Raw genomic sequence first — 17,786 nt, 5'->3', positions numbered from 1 at the left:
AAGTGTCTGCTCTCTGATGGATTTTTGTGTCATCTTTGTTGCAGACAATGTCAAAACAGATCGGGCCGTGGCAATGGGGAATGGAATTTATATTTCTTGGAATTCTTACCCCAACATGACCTGTGGCTACATAGTAAAATGGTGTCATTCATCTGGGTCTGAACCCTGTAGCGTGGACTGGCAGAAATTTCCTTCAAATACAACAGATGCAGTGATAAAGTCTGGTAAGTCAGAAATATTTTTTTGCGAGTCTTTCTGGTTGAGAGCCTGAGCAGCGAGTGAAATGGAATAGTACCAATGCTGTAGGTTGAAGATTGTTGCATTGCTGTGTGCTTGTGTATATAAATGAACCCCTTCTTGGTACTGTGTTTATTTTAATTTCTTACACAGCCTTGCCAAATCCAAATATCGGTCTTGACTTAACTGTTATCATCCTATGTTTATTAACTGCTTTGAAATTACCTCTTCTAGCTACACCCAACAACTTTCTACCCAGCCTAATGCATAATAGTTAATCTAGGGTTTGGGGTTTAATTTGGATTCTGAACATAAACAGCACTGCTCAGGATGGGGGAAGACTAATCCGTTGTTTTTACATGAGGCAGATTTTTTTAAGTGTGACCTCCATGTGTTGGCTTGCTGTCAGCAATTGAAATTTCCTGGAACAGGGCACATTCCAGGTCTCTAGATGCTGGTGGGCAGATCAGGGAAATGAAATTCAGCTGTGATGGGACTAGTAGGAGCAGAAGGGGAAAGAGAGGACCCAAGAAAGATGTGGGATTTTTCTCTGCTGTCTAAAAGGGTATATATTTGCTTTATAGAATAGTTTAGTTATATGAACTCTCCGTTAGAGAAAAGGAGCAGTGTACATAGGAAAGCCGGGGGCAAGTGGGACCTGGCAGTGGGAGCAATATGTTTTCCTGCCTGTAATTACAACATTGAGTCCACGTTTTCATTTGTGCTGTCTAGAGCTTGATTTTTCTAAGCAGACAATACTATGTCTGTTCAACGATGCCCTGATCTATTCCTGAGCTCTCCCCTGGGATGCTTCTTGTAGCATGCTGTGGGAGTTACCAGGCTGCTAGGGCTGGGCTCAAGCTGGCAAATACACCTCTGTGCTTAGTTCTACCAGGAGAATCTCTCAGGCTGGACCTGAATTCTTGCAAAAGCCACTTGTTTTCTGTAGAGTTTCACAGTGTCATCTTGCTTAGAAAGATTCTTGAAAGTAGTATATACCCCTGACTTGAGAAAATCTCAGGAACTGATAAATTATTTACATGTTGCAGTATCAAACACCTATACCTCCACCAAAGACATGTGAAGCAGAAATTTGATGATTGCTTGTGTTTTGTAGAGACATTACAGGCCTGGAGTTCATCTCTAAAGTGCTTCACTATCACTTTTGAGAGTTCTCTGAATTTCTTTTGTACTGTTGCTGCAATAAGCCTGGATATTTCAAAATGCGTTTGTATTTCTGAGGAGGAGGCAGGATCTACATGGCTGCTGTGGGAGGAAAGGAAGGGGATTGTTTCTGGTAACTCCAGTTTGTGTTTCCCCATGGAAAGAGTAATTTGTACAATTTAACTAGCTTGTTTTGAATCATATTTGTTTAGAACCAAAATTTCTCCAGGAGCTAGATTTTACTTGCTGCTTCTAAACTGCACATGATAGCATAGCTTTTATATGAATTACAAGTAAGGATAGTATTTATACCTAACACTGTGGTCTAAGCTTTTAAATTTTTTAATACATATTTATATGTCTGCATTATCTGAAAGCTAAAAGCATCACTCTTCTCAAGTGAAATAATCTTACAGCGGTTTTCTCTTGCAGTTCTGTTTAGACCTGGCGTGAGATACAACTTTTCACTATATGGCTGCAAATCCAGTGGATATCAGTTATTGAAAAACATAACTGGGTATATGAAAGAGCTGCGTAAGTGCATCTTATCATTCAGGACCTTTACGAAGTGCATTTAGACTGTGTCTATTTTTAACTCAGTGTTGGCAGAAGAAGGTTAAGACCAGAATCCCCATACAGTACTTCTGACTTCTGCTTCATCTCTGTATATAACTGTAATACATTTCTCCTTCCAGTTCCCAGCATGCAATAACCCTGTGTTTTCCACCTTGTGTGGTGGCACAGAGGGCCACAGAAGTTTGCTCTGAAGACAGTGGTCTTCAGAGTTGAAGGCACAGGCGTCAGGTGAACCACAGGGCTTCAGTCACTTCTGCAGAAGAGGAATCAACATTTTTTGATTAGTCAAGTCAAAGTAAACTTCTAAGCACATTTGGTACAGCTCAGCAAATACAAAAACTGTCCACAACATCTCTGTTTAAAAGCTTTTTCTTAGATCAGAACTAGGTTCTAGAGTAAAGCCACTTTGAGAATTGCACTTGTATTCCCTCCTGTACCAACCTCATCAGGGTAGCTGTGGTTTGATCCAGGGCTGAACTTTGCTTGTCTGGAGAGGTATTAGTGTCTGAATGCTTTCTGTTCCCAGGTATCTGAACATGGCTTTACCCTTTAACATCACAACTGTATTGTATTGTAACTACAGCACTCATTTCACTTTGAAGTTTAATGTGTTTTCTGCTAAAATAGTTTGCTTGAAAAACTGAGTTGCTGACGTAATCTGAGCCCCTGGAAATGACATTTATTTCATTGCTAAGGTTGAAGGTGAGATTAAGGCAATTTTAACAGAAACTCAACTGTAAGCCATTTGTATCTCTGTAAAATTCCTTAACAGTTTCCCACAAGGTTTTTCCATACATGTTCTCAACAGATTCGAAGCTTTCAAGGTAAAAGGATAAAGACTTTGGGAGACTAACAATGCATCAAACATGCAGAAGAAACTTACTATGAACTGAGAAATATATTCACTTTGCACAAGAACATAGATTCATTCTAAAACTTCAGATTTGCCTTTGGACAGATAACCATCAAGACAAAAATAGAAGCATTCTTAAATATGAGTTCAGCACTGATACATCAATGCCAAATGTCAGACTAAGCCCTGATGCACATGACCTTACAGAATATCCACTGTAATACTTTAAGTGGGGTACAGGTATTGGAATAAGGACTTGTGATGCCTGCTAAGAGTAGTTCATTTAAGCTGAGATAGATTTACATAAGAGGAATGTGGAATTTGTTTAATTTGAAGACAAGCTATGAAGTCACAGACTTAAAGCCTGTCAAAGTTAAGTAATTTGTATGCCCTGAATGTTTATGCCATCATTGGGGGTTTGTTGCAGGAAGAAGGATATTTACTTGTATGGGCCTGTAAGAAGGCTCCCCAAGGAGAGATTTTTCTTTCAGCTTCTGTTAGTAGATAATACTGCAGTAATTAATAACAATGAGACCAATATACTTGTATTTTTGTAGTATCACTTGCTAAGTCTTTTCACATTTTCTTGACAGTGAGGGAGAAGTATTCAGGGAAAAGTTGAAAATGCTAGCCCTGAAATAAAACTGATGAAACACATGGATTCAGCATTTAGTGCTAAAGTGTTTTCTTACTAGATTTTTCCTTCATAATTCTCCCTACAGCTCCAAAACGTGCACCAAATTTTACTGTAGAAGAAACTTCTTCAGATTCTATACTGGTAAAATGGGAAGACATTCCTATTGAAGATTGTCAGGGGTTTTTAGAGGGATATCGGCTTTCCTTTGCAAAAGGTGAAAAAGATGCTTTAAAGCCTAGGCTTTCGGAATCAGGTAAATTAAATCTGTAGATTGCAAAATCATTGCTTAAGTTTTTGGGTTTTTTTTGGGGGGGGTGGGTGTTTGCCTTTTTTGTTTTCTTTTAATTATTCTATTTCACTTTTAAAAAAAGGTGCTTTAATCATAATTCAATTGCATTACTCACTGGCATAACTGACCCCTGATATGTGACAAAGGCATTTGAAATAATCAGCTCCTTGTGTGGTTAGCACAGTTGTTTTTTAATATAAGGCAAAAGTTGGAGAAAACCTTGGCTCACTGATGTCATAAAGCTATGCAATGATAAAGTGGCAGTGGGACACACTGCCTTGTGCACAGATACCCTGGGTGGATAAGACATGAGGGAGATTGCATGGCTATATTTAATTGGGTATATTCTTCCAGTACCCATCTTGTAAGGACATCTCTGTACAGAACTGAGGCCTGGCTCACATTAACATAAGAAGACAAGCAGGAGTGTAAGAAACTGAAGCCAGTCTGCAGCACCAGCACACCTCTGTGCTGTTTGGTGTTGTGTAAGCAAGAAGCATTGCTAGGATTCTTTATTTCAGTTTTCCTTTACACAGACTGTTCTTAAGATTTCATATGCTGACTTCAAGAAAGTCCTGCCAAAGCCAAGACTGTCTTTGTGAATTCTTTCTTACAAAGTTGTGCTTTTCTTACTGCTTCTAAACAAACAGGGAATCCAGAACTTAAAGTTAAGAATATCACTGATTTAACAAAGAAGTCATTGAAAATACTTGATCTTCAAGGCAAAACAAGTTACCAACTGGACCTACAAGCATACACTGCTGGTGGCTTGAGCCCTCCAAACAGCCTCTATGTGGTGACAAAGGAGGACTGTAAGTTGAATATCTCTGTTCATTAATGGTCTTCAGCACAGGGACTGAAATGTGTATATAAAGCTAAGCTTATTTTGTTCTTTTTCTAGACCCCATAGGTAGTTTGGGCCCACAGTCTAATTTTTAATTTATTTAGTTTGTTATATTTAAATACAAAAATTGGTACAGTTCAGGGTGAGGAAAAGATCTTTTCCTATTACCACTACCTTGTAATTCATGGTAATGTATGCAAGAAAAATAACTTGTAGACTATTACTAAATATGGTTGAGTCTGAACATAGTCTTCTCAAGCAGCTAGTTGTTTTTGTCAGGTTTCCCATGATGAATATCTGCTAGTACATGGTGGGAAGAAAGACATTGTGGAAATATTTACCAGTTTCAGAATTATAAACAGATGCCTCTCTGCTTTGAATTCAGTTTTATCGATCCCCTGACAGAAGCAAACCCAGAAAAACAGTCAGGAAAGAAGAGATTGACTATAGGGAATGAAGGGGGGGGTGGGGGTGGGGGAAAAGTGTTTCATATGAAAGACTAAACACTGAGGTGCAACTAAAATACATGGAAAATCAAACTTGAGACACTTAACCGATAGAGGAAGACAGTGGGAATGTATCAGATCTAAACCCTGGGGATTAGAAGCATTGTAAATCATGTAAAAGGCAATGGAGTTTGTGCAATGAGTTGTTGGCCTATAAGAGCCATTACCAGAGATTTAGCCAGCTCAAGTAACATGAAAGTGCAATTCTAGTGCTTACTGAGAACAGAATTACAGTGGGAATCAGTCCTGTGTTGCACATGAAGCCTTTGGCAATTAAGCAGAGAGAAGTATCTTCTGATTCCTGTAGGTACCACTGAATCAGCTTTATTTATGGATGGACTTTGGCCCTTCCAGCAAAGGGAAGCATGTGGTATGGGTGACTATTTTCAGGCCACCGTTAGATGAGTTTAATGAAATGGTCTCTAATCTGTGGGAATGTTAGAAAAGGCATAAAACTTGCTGGTAACTTTGGATATACATTTACTGTCTTTTCTTTTTTCGTCCCCCAGCTGTAGGATTAATCATTGCAATTCTCATCCCTGTGGCAGTGGTTGTGCTGCTTGGAGTGGTGGCCAGCATTTTCTGCTACCGGAAGAGGGAATGGTAAATGACTGCATTCAGTTCTGATGTTTTTCTGGATGTGTTTGCTTCAGTGCTAGAGTTTTCCATTATTTTGGTTACTCTTTGTTTTCCCCAAGTACCCAAAGATGTCAGTGGGCTTTGTTTAAATGTGGGTGGAAAAATACATTGCAGAAGGTGATGGAGAAATTGAATTGGAGAGAGGTCAGAATGAGGAATGCAAAAAGGTTTTGCAGGAGCCTGTCGCCCAGTCAGCACCGTTTATAAATAGCTCCCAAATGAAAATAAGCTGGCGACATACTGTAATTTGTGAGCCATCCACAAACACTCAGGTAGACATCCCATCTGCAACTTTTCGTAAATGTGGCATATCAAGTTCCCCAGTTTTTTTTTAAAAAAAAGGTTTGCTGTTTTTTCCATTAAATACTCAGTGAAAGTGTAACACACTAAATCTTTGTGCCAGATGTCTTCAGTATTCTGAATCAAAGGGAAATGTCCTGACTACTTTTGTGTATTCGCAATCAGTTTCAGGACTTGGTAACTTTTAAAAGTTTGTTCTTTCCTCTCTAAAGGATTAAAGAGACATTTTATCCAGAGATCCCAAATCCTGAGAACAGTAAGGCATTGCAGTTTCAGAAGAACATCTGTGAGGTAACCCTTATTTTACATCTAGTATCATAAACTTCCAAAAGGTATTGTGAGTAAAGAATTATTTTGCAAACTTTGAGTCTTCTGCTTCAGTTGTGGAAAAAACTGTGGCAGGGGGGAACAGAACAAGTTACTCAGTATTCAGGTGCTATCTAGAGATTTCTTGTTGTTAATGTAGTTACTTGCAATGTTTGAATTCGGAAAGGAATGCTGCATTTCTCTCCTCGTGCACTAATGAAAAATGTCAGTACATGATAATGATGTGGGAGTAACATACATGTCTTTGTCACAGAGTTAGGAGTGTAGAAAGTGTGGTGAAATGTACATGCCATATCCCCAGCCTCCTGGTAGACCTAGTAGCTGGAACTGGGGGTAACATTTAAGCAACCTTCTGGAATGGGTTATGCAAAGCTGAGATTTGGGAAAGAGTTCTCAAACACTTAGTGTGAGATCTGGAGTCTCTTTAAGTTGGCTTAAATACTTTTAACATTAACAGGAGTATGTGATGAGCGAGAAAATCAGAACGAAAACATTTTTTTTCATATTGTACTAATGGCAATGGGATGAGTGCAAGCCACAAGCCAACACACTGGTTTAATTTGGGCAAGTTGTTGCTTTCAGGATTTCCAGATCTTTTGGCTTAGTCTCACCCCCTTCTTTTTCTCACCTCAGGGGAATAAGACACTTAAAACACTGGAAATGAACCCATGCACCCCAAATAGTGTTGAAGTGGTAGAAACACGGTCTGCAGATCCCAAGATTGAAGACACAGAGATGATGTCCCCAGCAGCAGACAGCACTGTGCCTGAAGATGGCTCTGACTCAGAGACAGAGAACCACGTGGTTGTGTCCTACTGCCCCCCTATCATTGAAGAGGAGATCTCAAATCCCCCTATGGATGAACCTGTGGGGTCATCTCAGGTGGTTTACATTGATATCCAGTCAATGTATCAGCCTCAAATTAAACCTGAGGAGGAGCCAGAAATAGACTTAGTGACTACAGCAGGCTATAAGCCACAAATGCAGCTGCCTATCAATGCTCTGAAAATAGAGAGTTGTTCACCTGCAGAAGAAGAATTGGATAAAACTGCAGGTTACAGACCTCAAGCAAACACAAATGCCTGGAACATGGACACTCCAGACTCTCCTGGATCAGTTGAAAGCAACAATGAAAATGCATCTTTTGGGAGCCCATGCTCCATTAATTCCCGACAGTTTCTGCTTCCCCCAAAAGATGATAAAGACTCTCCCAAACCTAGTAACATAGGGTGGTCCTTTACACACTTTTTTCAGAACAAACCAAATGATTAACAGTGAGTCCTTGTTGCACCTGAACCTGCCTTCTAAATAAGCTCTTATTCCTATTGTTGTAAAGAAAGGAAAAAGAAAAATGCAAAAAGCATGAATTGTTCTTGGAGACAGTCAGCAGAGGTTCTAGTGAGCTGAATTTTACCATGCTTAAGTTAGCAAAAGTGTTAATATTCCATTTTAATAGAGGCCGAGAGGCCAAAATTATAGCAACTTAGTTATTACTCTAGCAAAATATATTGGATATAAGGAGTATTGAGTTTAGAGCTCCTGATAATCATAGTCAAAGAACTCTGCCTACCTTCACATAGTGCTCCAAGATTAATATTGTCTCATGCAACTTATAACTTGGAAAGACTGCTTTGCTTTGATGTAGTTGTTCTCAACTGTGCATACTCAAATGATGCAGCCCCAACAGGTTTCCTTACTGAAGGTTTCATTCATCACAGACCTCAGCCTAACACATTGAAATGATGTGGTTAGAAACTCTTGAGATCTTTTACTTAGTTATAAACTAAGAACAAATGAGAGTGCTATTTTTTTTTCTTATCCCATACGGAAAGTTAATGTCACTATTTAACACTTCTGAAGCAATGACCATTCAAATTGTTGCTTTTTAACTAGACACTAGCTTCTGTACCTACTGTACAATGTTTATTCAATGTTTGACTCAGGGGTACAAACTTGGGGAAAAAAAGTGTAACACTGATTTAAACCTCAACAAGAACTGCATAAAGTTTAAAACTTTTTTTTTTTTTTAACTTAGAATGCTCTATATTTTTCCTGTCCTTTGGTTGAGGTGTTAATCTTTTCTAATGTATTGCACTAATGCATTTTGTATTTCGTAGCTTCAGCTCCAGATCTCCTGTGTCAAAGTGGTACAGTACTGCATTTGCTCCCAGTGTTCAGCAGTCTTTGCACTATACAGTAATGTAAGCCATGGGGAAATCTCTGTCTACTAACACTAGCTGTTCAAGCAGTTTGGCACTCAGAGTTAGAGGTAGTAGTACTAGCTCCCTAAGAACAAATTGCTCTTTGGATGCTCTTTATTGTATTAGCTTTGCCACCTGCTGCCCGGCTGTTCTCCAGTGTCTACCCAATAGGACCTTCTCTACAGATTCTACCTGGGAGTACAAGGTGGGATTTCTCTAGTGGCAGGGAGAAACCCGAGGAGGTGTTAGTGCCACTAATTCTACCTCTCCTTTACTAGACATGTGATGCAAAGCTCAAATGATGTACTTAAAGGAATGTTCAGAACAATCATCTTTGAAAATGCTTGTTTTCAGATATGCATCTCTAGGCAGCTGTAATTGTAACATTTCACTATGTAAATGTCAGACTGTGGCACACATGAATTTCACTAGCTTAAAGGAAAAAGTGCGTTCGAACTTACCTGTTCCTTACTGTAAAACGTGGTGGTGAGAGGTCAGATGTTAAAGAGCTTGATCAAAAAGGTGTCCATAAAGTCCTAACTGAACCTTTTTTTTAGGTTTCCATTTCCTTAGCTTTGTGGCTTTTTGAATAAATAAGATGGAGTGGCTTTCTAAGCAAGATCCCAAAACAGATAAGGAGACCAAATTGGCTAAGGTGCTAGTTGTAAAGTTGTGAGAACAGACCAGGAGGATGGCTAGCTTGGCAGTCCTTTGGTCTCCAAACCATGTGATCTGGCCATCTAAATAAAACCAAGCATTAGGTTAAACCTAATCACAGCAATGGATGATGCAGTTTCAGGTGTTGGTATATCTCTTCATCTCCATAGAGTGAAAATACAGACAGATTTAAAAACTGACAAAAAGGCAAAACACTAAATAATATTGAAAGCATCATCAGTAACAAGGCCTGTGTGTGCCTCCTGGAAGAGTGAACTGTGAAGACAGTAAAAATAGATCTGTCTGCAGACCTGACAAAGTACAAGGTCTGTCTAAAAGAACAGAAAGTGCAGATAGAATTCTACTTTTGATGTTGAATCTTGGAATTAGCAGGGCTGCACGTGAAAAGACAGGCAGTGTGAAGAGCTGGTGTCCATCTGTCACCAGACATTACCGCGAGAGAAAGTTTCATGCCTAATCTATTACTGCCTGTTATTCAGAACATTAAACTAACACATAAAAGGAAGTAGTTCTGCGCTTTGTGCTTGATAGCAAGAGGTGGCTAAATCCTAATAGTAACAACCCTTTCTCACAATATCTCTTTTAGAGCAAATTTCTTTTCACTAGTGCAGATTTGGCTTAATGCGTTTATCTCCTAAGATAAATTTTAAATTGTGCTGCCAAATGCTTTTAATTGAGAGCAGAAGATGTCATGGACAGAGTGTGTGGGTGGTGGTTTGGGTGTTATATTGAGCAGTTTCTCAATCAGTATTGTATGGTGAGCTAAACAAAAAAACCCCTCTGTAGCAGAACAGCTGATCAAGAAGAATAACTGTGCTTTCATATGGCTGTGTATTGCAAGAAACAAAACCAAACTGAAATTTGAGATTATTCAGAAAATGATTGGAAGCCAGGTCACACAGAGCTCTCAGGAGACAGCCTAACATCCTTCACAGTGCTTCCATAGTGAATCACTTAAACAGAAGCATCACACACTCAGGTTTTCCTTTGTGCTGCTCTTTCTATGCAGAAAAGGGAACAGCATTTTATACTGCTTCATTTCTTAGTTATTAGGTAGAGGAAAGGCCCACAAATACAGGGTCTGCCTCAGTATTATCAAAGCACTTTCATCTGATTGTCCACCACTTTTTCTTTGTACTTTGACTATATATTTTATTTGGTGTTCTGTCTTCCAGGATGTAGGGCAGAAGGGTCCTGTTAATATCAGTGACTTACAATATGCATCATCTTGTATCAGTAGCAGCAGAGTGGGGCATATGGAGGAGAGACACAGGCTGGTGTAGCATCATTTACTGTTGCTTAATAGATATGAACCAGGAAGCAGTTTTCATTCCAGCACTTGAAAGCTCAGCTGCTTCACGTCTGTGGTTTCCTTTGAGCCTATTCAGTACCAGCAAGTGAGGACTTCTTTCAGATGCCTATCTTAAATCTTCAGCAGTGAATCCAAATACCAGATAGGTAGTGAGAGGTTGTGTGCTAATGTAGTGATCATGTGAGGACACCCCTAGGTGCATGAAGCAGTAAGAATGAGTGACAAGGACTGCCAGGGAATGGACTTGCTTTCTGAGCCCAAGTGCCTTGTTAAACCAGTGAAGCGTCTTTAGGAATGTCTTCATACCAAATTCACTTTTAAAGCACGGTGCTGTTTAGCCTCTAGATGCATTGATAACAGTTTTAAGACTAAACTTTGGGCTTCAGAGGGGATCAAACTCCTTTTACTTGTGCCTTCGGGCTTCCTGGTGAGCCTCTTCCATCAAATTTTTTCTGAAAAATGTCTTAGGAAACTTAAAGTACTGCATTTCCCAACCATCATTTTCTGAAAGACCTTATCCTTTATTGAACATCTATTTTGTTTTAGTTATTTTGGCTTTTTGCTTTTTTTTTTCTAGAAGACTAGAAAGTTCACTTTTTTAAAAAACAAAACAAAACAAAACAAAAAAACAAAAACAAAACAACTTCCAGAAGGGATATGACCAGAAGGGATTGTGTCCAAAACATTGTTACTCCTAACTCAGTGCTTCAATCCTCCAGTTGGATCAGTGTTCAGAGATGTAGGGTGTTAATGCCAAGCAACTTCTTTCTGAAGCAAATCATTGGTGCTGCTGCTTTTTATTTTTGAGCCATGCCTGTCATATGTGACAATTTGGGGTTTGTAATGGGTTTTTGTACTGTTCGCTGTATACGTGGAACATCAGTTGTGTTTGATGTAACATCATGCACTCTCCTATTTGACACATTATTTTTGTTGTTCTGACATGCAGGGGGATATGAAATCTTGGTTTTCTGTGTTAAATTCTGGGATGGTAGATCTGCATGTGATATACCTCACAGAACTACTAGTTAATATATCAACAAAAGAGTAAGCTAATATTACAGGCAGGTGGTGAATTACCTCTCCTGCTATGCAGTGGCCGTGTAGGCAGATTTAGGACCCAATGACTGGCATTTGCAGTGGTAGTTGTCTTTGTTATCTGTAGTTGCTACTTTCATGGATAAAGCATTTCCAAAGGGAACCAGTAGCCGTGTTGTCCATCATGGCACAACTGGCAACTAGGCCGTGTTTCCTTCGTCTTTGGTTTATGTGGGGGACCAGAGCTTTCCTCTGGTGGGAACACGGCAGCATCAAGCTCCTGCTGACCTCATGTTTTAGGCTGCTCTGAAGAGGCACATTCAAGCCACTTTTTTTTTTTTTTTTTTTTTTTTTTTGATATGCTCAGCTGGGTAAAGCTTAGGGCTGTGGTATCTCCTGTGATTGTGTCCTCCAGGACACTCAGTTGAACATGAATAGTAGCAAAAATGAAGGCAATTGGATGCATTGGAGGGAGAAGGTGTTTAGACATCACTCTGAAAAGGCAATGAGAAATCATGTGCTCTATTTTTAGACAAATATTGCTTTGTAAATAGAATATTTGTATACCTACAAGTAGATAAAAATATAGTAAAGGAATTTGAAATACATAAGAAAAATATAACATTTAAAGAATCAGGTTGCTCACAAGGCTCCACATACCATAAATCTATCAAGAGCTTCCCATGTAAATAGCATCTTCTGTTCTGCCACAGACTGTGATGAAGACTTCAGTGTAAATGGCGTTAATATTTTTAACACTAAGAAAAGTCTTAACTCCTTATGCACATATGTGCTTACATCATTATGTACCTAGGTGCACACTGCAGAGGAATTTGGCTTGCAATTCCCAAAGCAATTTCTTTCAGAGCCCTGTACCTGAATATATGCCTTCTGAGATGTAATTCCATCTAGAGGAAACAAGTGCCATCTGCGTTCCCCCCGGCACAGAACACTGAATTTGTGCTGCTGTGCCCTATGTGGCTGATGCTCAGAGATGCTGTTGGCAGATCGCAAGATTTGTTGTTTGCTTTTTCTTTGCCTTTTCCTTAGCAAGCCTGGAAACAGTCCCAGACCCCAAATGCCAGATACAGATTCAGAAATGTTGGCATGTTTAAAAACTAATTTCCTCATGCTTAGGCCTGTCTTAAATTTTTAAATATCTTCTTGGAAGCTGGAAAACAGTTTCTTCCATAACAATTTTCTTTCCTCTCCTCCCCCATTTATATAACTCTGGATTTTCCCCAGTGTTTCTAAGATAGCCAGTGTTTGTTTCCTTTTTGCATGTTATGCAAACAAACCTCAGATGATATTGGCAGGGGTTCCTCTAACTTTACAAGTTGTCCCAGGGTGCATGACAATACTTTTTCCCCACAAAAACGTCTGTTAATTCCTTCTGCTTTTACAACAAAAAAGTCTTCAGAGAACTTTTGTATTTCAGAGGAGGGCAGGGTCTCTGTATCCCCATGCAGGTCTAATACCACGGGGCTGCATGGGAGGATGGGGTTAACCCCTATCCAGTCTTACCCTCTCCTTGTGCCAGTGCTGTTCAGGTGACTTTGTGGTGCAGCAGAGCAGATGAAATCCTTATTTTTTAATGTGATACCAAACAAAATCTCTAGGTAAGTTTCTGGACTGTCCCAAATCTATACTTTGACTGTTGCTACATGAAAGCAAGCTCCAGTGAAAATGTATGCACAACTTCCACTAGGAGGTTCAAAATCTTTGCAATTCATTTGGCCTCATGTTGGGCAAAATGTAGTAAGTAAAACTTACCCAGGGACAAAGCAAAAAATTAAATGTTCTCTTTTTCATTATTTTGGGCTGAGAAAAATTCAAAAGAGAAATAGCTCAAACAGGACAAAGTAAAATAGAAACTGGCAAGGTCTCACACTTTTTAGTAGTAACACAACAAAAAAAGAATCCTTGAACATCTCTTTGTCAATGTTTCCTTAATGTGATTCAAGAGTGGCTTAAAATGAACAACGTTTTATACTTCATAGCATGTCAGAAAAGTTTGTGAAGCAGGGGATAGCAAAACCAGAAGATAACGGAATCGACTTATCTCTGAAATCCTACTCGAAGGTAACAGTAATTTGAACTTTGATCCTGTTGTGATGGACAAAACAGCAGAGCTGGTGGAGTCATACAGGTCACCTGAAAAAAAAACATTGTACTATAATGCTGTAACTTTTAACATATATACTGTGAACAGGTTCCATGTTTTTTTAGTTCTTTTTTATGCCATATTTTTTGCAGCGTAAATAATTTGTTTAGAGATCTTGTTATGTTCTGGTTTTACAAAGATTTTAATGGACTTTTGTTTAATACTAGTGAAAATATTGTTTGCCAATTTGAAATAATCATCTATAGAAACTAATTCTGAGAATAAATCAATAAATCAAACTGGCAAAATAGTCTTCCTAACACACTACATCTAATCAGTCATTTAACCTATTTCTATTGCTGAATGATACTGAATTTTTCCAGCTTCCAGATCCACTATGGAAAAAATATTTTTCACAATTTAAACAAAATCATCACAAGGCACTTTAATGAAGTTGTAGCATACCAAGTAAAATACTGATTCAACTAAGTGTATCAACATGAAAATTTATTAGCTAAGCAGTTAAATAAATGCATGCTTGAAAAAAGGAAGCGCGGGATCATGTTGGGGAAATAATATCCCAGTGTGGCAGATGACATTTAAGACTAACCTAACACTAAGATACCAACCTTGCATATGTTTTAAACCTAGTTTGCTTGGCTGTTGTAACTCCTGTTGTATTGCTTGGGTGTCTAAAAATACGCATGTATTTAACAATTTTACGATAGTATTGCCATGGAATTTAATAAATATATTTTCTTACACTCTTACATGTTTTCATATTCCTTGCTTGCATGTTTATTTTAAAAGTAAGAGTTAAATTCTTCTTGTGCTCCAGTACAAACAGAGTTATTTTCATTTTGTGCCAGAGTAAATAACCACGGGATCTGGCAAGCACAGCCTTGGCTTCTTGATCGGCAGAGCGGGTAGTAACACGGATGTTCTCTGAACAGCTTCTCCTAAGCACAGCATGCCATAATGCATACATACATGATTCACTGAAGCTCTCCTGTTCCTGCCATGCGATGTGATGATGTGAAGAAGGCCAGTTGACTTACCCTTGTCCTTCTCAACTTCTGGCTCAAATAACACAGCTGGGGTTTGGAGATGTGCATTTGCTGCAGGCTTGGGCTGAGGGCTTACAGAGATGAGCAGCTGGAGGCTCTCTCATGGACATGTCTGTGTGGTGGGCATCCCTATTCCAGTACGAAGGTTGTAGCAGCAGGAAGAAGGGGCTGAGGCTGCACACTGTGGGGTTGTCCTGGGTGACATAGGACACTTTCTCAGTGTGTTTTAGTGGAATGGTAAGTTTCTATGATGGCTATGACATGGGCCTTGTATTTGGGGCCATTTATGTCACAGCACACACTTCTTGTCCTAGGGACAGCCAGGGAATTTTGTGGCTCATCTAACCATGGTGTCTGAACCAGGGAGTGACACACAGGCTTAGCAGTGTGCACACAGACAGGTGCCACATCATGGCACGTCACATGAAGCTGTCATTGCATGGTGGCACTGTGCTCTCTCCATCTCTTCAGAGACAGTCTCAAAATTCAGAGAGCCAGTTCCTTGTCTTGCAGTAGCAGATTGGTGCAGCTGATTGATGTGACAGCAACTAGGTAGGATGTGCGAGGTCCACTGAGCACTGAGGAGGTGAGGGATCAAGGGTACTAAGATTTTTAAGCTGAGTACTGCTCTGAAAAGACTGACATGCATAGAACTGAGGAAATAAGGAAAGGCTTTGACTGTTCCAAAGGTGAAATCCCACAACTGTGCGCTCACAAGCCCTGCAACTGCTTTGGCCAGTCCAGGAACACTGAGGGTGAGTTCAAGACAGGTCTCACTCCATCATCTGGGCCTCGGGTCTAAAGGAAGTAAAAGGATGCTGGTTTTGCAGTATCTTCTGAAGATATTACAAGTAGTTCAGCTATAGGTTGTTCAAACCTTGGCAAAACCAGGCTAATACTGTTGGGTTCGGTATTTACAACAGCTCAGAGACTGTTGGGGCTTCCTGTCCATTGACACAGAGGTACTCGAGTGACAGCGGAACCAGAGGAACATGGAAGTTGTGGTTTTGTTCGTGGGGACAGAGCAGTGTCACGTCCACAGTGGGTGCAAACCAGTTAGACTGGGCTGCACTCTGCCACTGCGGAGCAAATGTGTGGGAATAGCTGAGAGCTCTGGCCCTGGGAGAGGCGAGGTGGGTCTGAGCCCTCCGTGGGTACCACCACTCCTGCCTTGGCACAGGATGCTCAGCGGTGGCCAGTGGCCCCACCACATGCCTTGCCCACACGTCGGGTGTGCCTGTGGGGTGTGCAGCCCCATGCCTGTGCTGATTTCCCCCCAGGGCAAATTGGGGGTGGAGGGGTGGTTCTAGTCACAAAGCCAGTGCAGAAATCAGCTGCCAACAGTGTCCTGCCATGCTGCATTTACAATGCACAGCCACTGTAGGTGAAATACCACAAGCCCGTTGTGAGCTAGAGCTTTTAATTTTGGGTGCATTTATGAGGTACCCAGGAACTACAAGTACAGGCACTTCTACAAAGTAGTTGAAATCACAGTCTTAGTTTCATGTAGTGTCATGGCTGTTCAGAGAAAATAAGTTGTGTTACAAAAACACAGCAACTGAATTTGAAGGTTGGGTAATGACAGAGAACATGAACTGCCCCATTTTTCACCATTGGGATGAAGGTGGGGAGAGGGACTCAAACTATCCATGTTTCCTGACCCTGTTCCAGCACACATCCTTTTCTTCTGCCTGACTCTCCCTGTGCTGTCAACGCTGTCTGCTCCTAATGTGGCACTGCCTGTAGCAGTAGCGTCCAGCATTTCCCTGCACTTGCAACCACAAAAAATTACTCTCAAGACATAAATAAAGGTTACAGAGTCCCTGTGTATGAGGCATTTCTTATGTGTTCAAAAAAAATCTGTGCTTTGTAAGAGCAATCTGTTCAAGTGAAAACTGCCTTAATATGGTGATAAATTGGTGAATTAATTTTTGAATTCTGCTTTGATAACACCAACATTAAAAGCTGCAGAAAGGAAAAAAAAATGGAAGTGAGAAAAATCATAAAGAAAATATTAAATATTGTCCCTCTGGTGTCTTCAAAAGACAGGAAAATTAAGGAAAATTCTACTGTGTCCACAAAAAGTGACACGCACACTGCCACTATTGCCATTAGAAACAATTTAAGAGCCCTCAAAACAAAACAAAAAAAATGTTGGAAAGCTGCTGGTTTGTGAGCCTGCAAGTGGGGTGTCCGTGCTCAGCATCCCCATTTCTTCCACACTGTCACCATACGTCACGGTAACGTATGGTGATGGAAAACACAACCTGTGGGAGTAGGTGTTGAAAGAGCCAGAACCATGGTTTTCCTAGAAAGGAAGACTGAAGGAAGCTTAGAAGAGAAATAGGGGGGGGAGGGAACAAAGTTGTCTTTGTTCTGTGCACAATTGACAAAGAAAAATGCTGACAGTGAACAGATATTCGAGAGAAAAAAGGGCAGTCAGTCACAGTGCTGCCAGGCAGTTTCCATCACAGGGGGTTTGAGAAGAGGGCACTCACAGGCGAGCTGGGTCCTGTCCATGGGGGCAGAAAGCCAGGCCCTTGCAGAGCTGTGGTGACCGCAGGTGCCAGCACCGGGCTGTTACTCATGTGTGAGATGTCCAAGTGCAGGGGCAGGGACACATCACCACCCAACAAGGGGACCAGGGGTGCCCACAGTGACTCAAACTGATGGAAAAATAATGGAGTGGGAGAGAGGGGTGTGCGCATCAGAGCTAGGCGATGCTCTGACGGATGTCAGAGGAAGGTGTTGCTTTGGAGAAGGGAAAACCCCACTGTGTGTGCACACCCCCCCCCAAGAAATAAACTGTTGACAAAAAGAAGGATGTGGCTGCTGCTCTCCATCAGTAAACCACAGCTGCATTTTTATCTGGTCCTTTAAAGTGAGAAGATTTGCCCTGTGAGGGGTGATGCTGCTGTGGAGGGAGCTGCATATGCAGAACTGGAATGATGCATTTCCCAACGGGCTTATTTTCCTTTATCAATAGCATGAAATTGTTTTCTCAAAAGCAAAGC

General features: G+C 40.5%; 1 protein-coding gene across 2 annotated transcripts in view; it reads left to right on the top strand.

Moving 5' to 3' along the window:
* LOC104360622 (LIF receptor subunit alpha) overlaps positions 1-14,475 on the top strand; it is a 56,053-nt gene extending 41,578 nt beyond the window's left edge. For both annotated transcript variants that reach the window (XM_032992219.2, XM_032992218.2), the window contains exons 14-20: positions 45-224; positions 1,834-1,935; positions 3,553-3,720; positions 4,407-4,568; positions 5,616-5,709; positions 6,258-6,336; positions 7,006-14,475. In XM_032992219.2, coding sequence (XP_032848110.1) covers positions 45-224; positions 1,834-1,935; positions 3,553-3,720; positions 4,407-4,568; positions 5,616-5,709; positions 6,258-6,336; positions 7,006-7,644 — 1,424 coding nt within the window. In that variant the 3' untranslated portion in view covers positions 7,645-14,475. The remainder of the gene's footprint in view (positions 1-44; positions 225-1,833; positions 1,936-3,552; positions 3,721-4,406; positions 4,569-5,615; positions 5,710-6,257; positions 6,337-7,005) is intronic.
* The last annotated feature ends 3,311 nt before the right edge of the window (positions 14,476-17,786 follow it).

The sequence above is a fragment of the Tyto alba genome, unplaced genomic scaffold (assembly GCF_018691265.1).
Source record: "Tyto alba isolate M040663 unplaced genomic scaffold, T.alba_DEE_v4.0 Super-Scaffold_42, whole genome shotgun sequence".
Lineage (NCBI taxonomy): Eukaryota > Metazoa > Chordata > Aves > Strigiformes > Tytonidae > Tyto > Tyto alba.
This window is presented reverse-complemented; position numbering and strand designations above follow the sequence as displayed.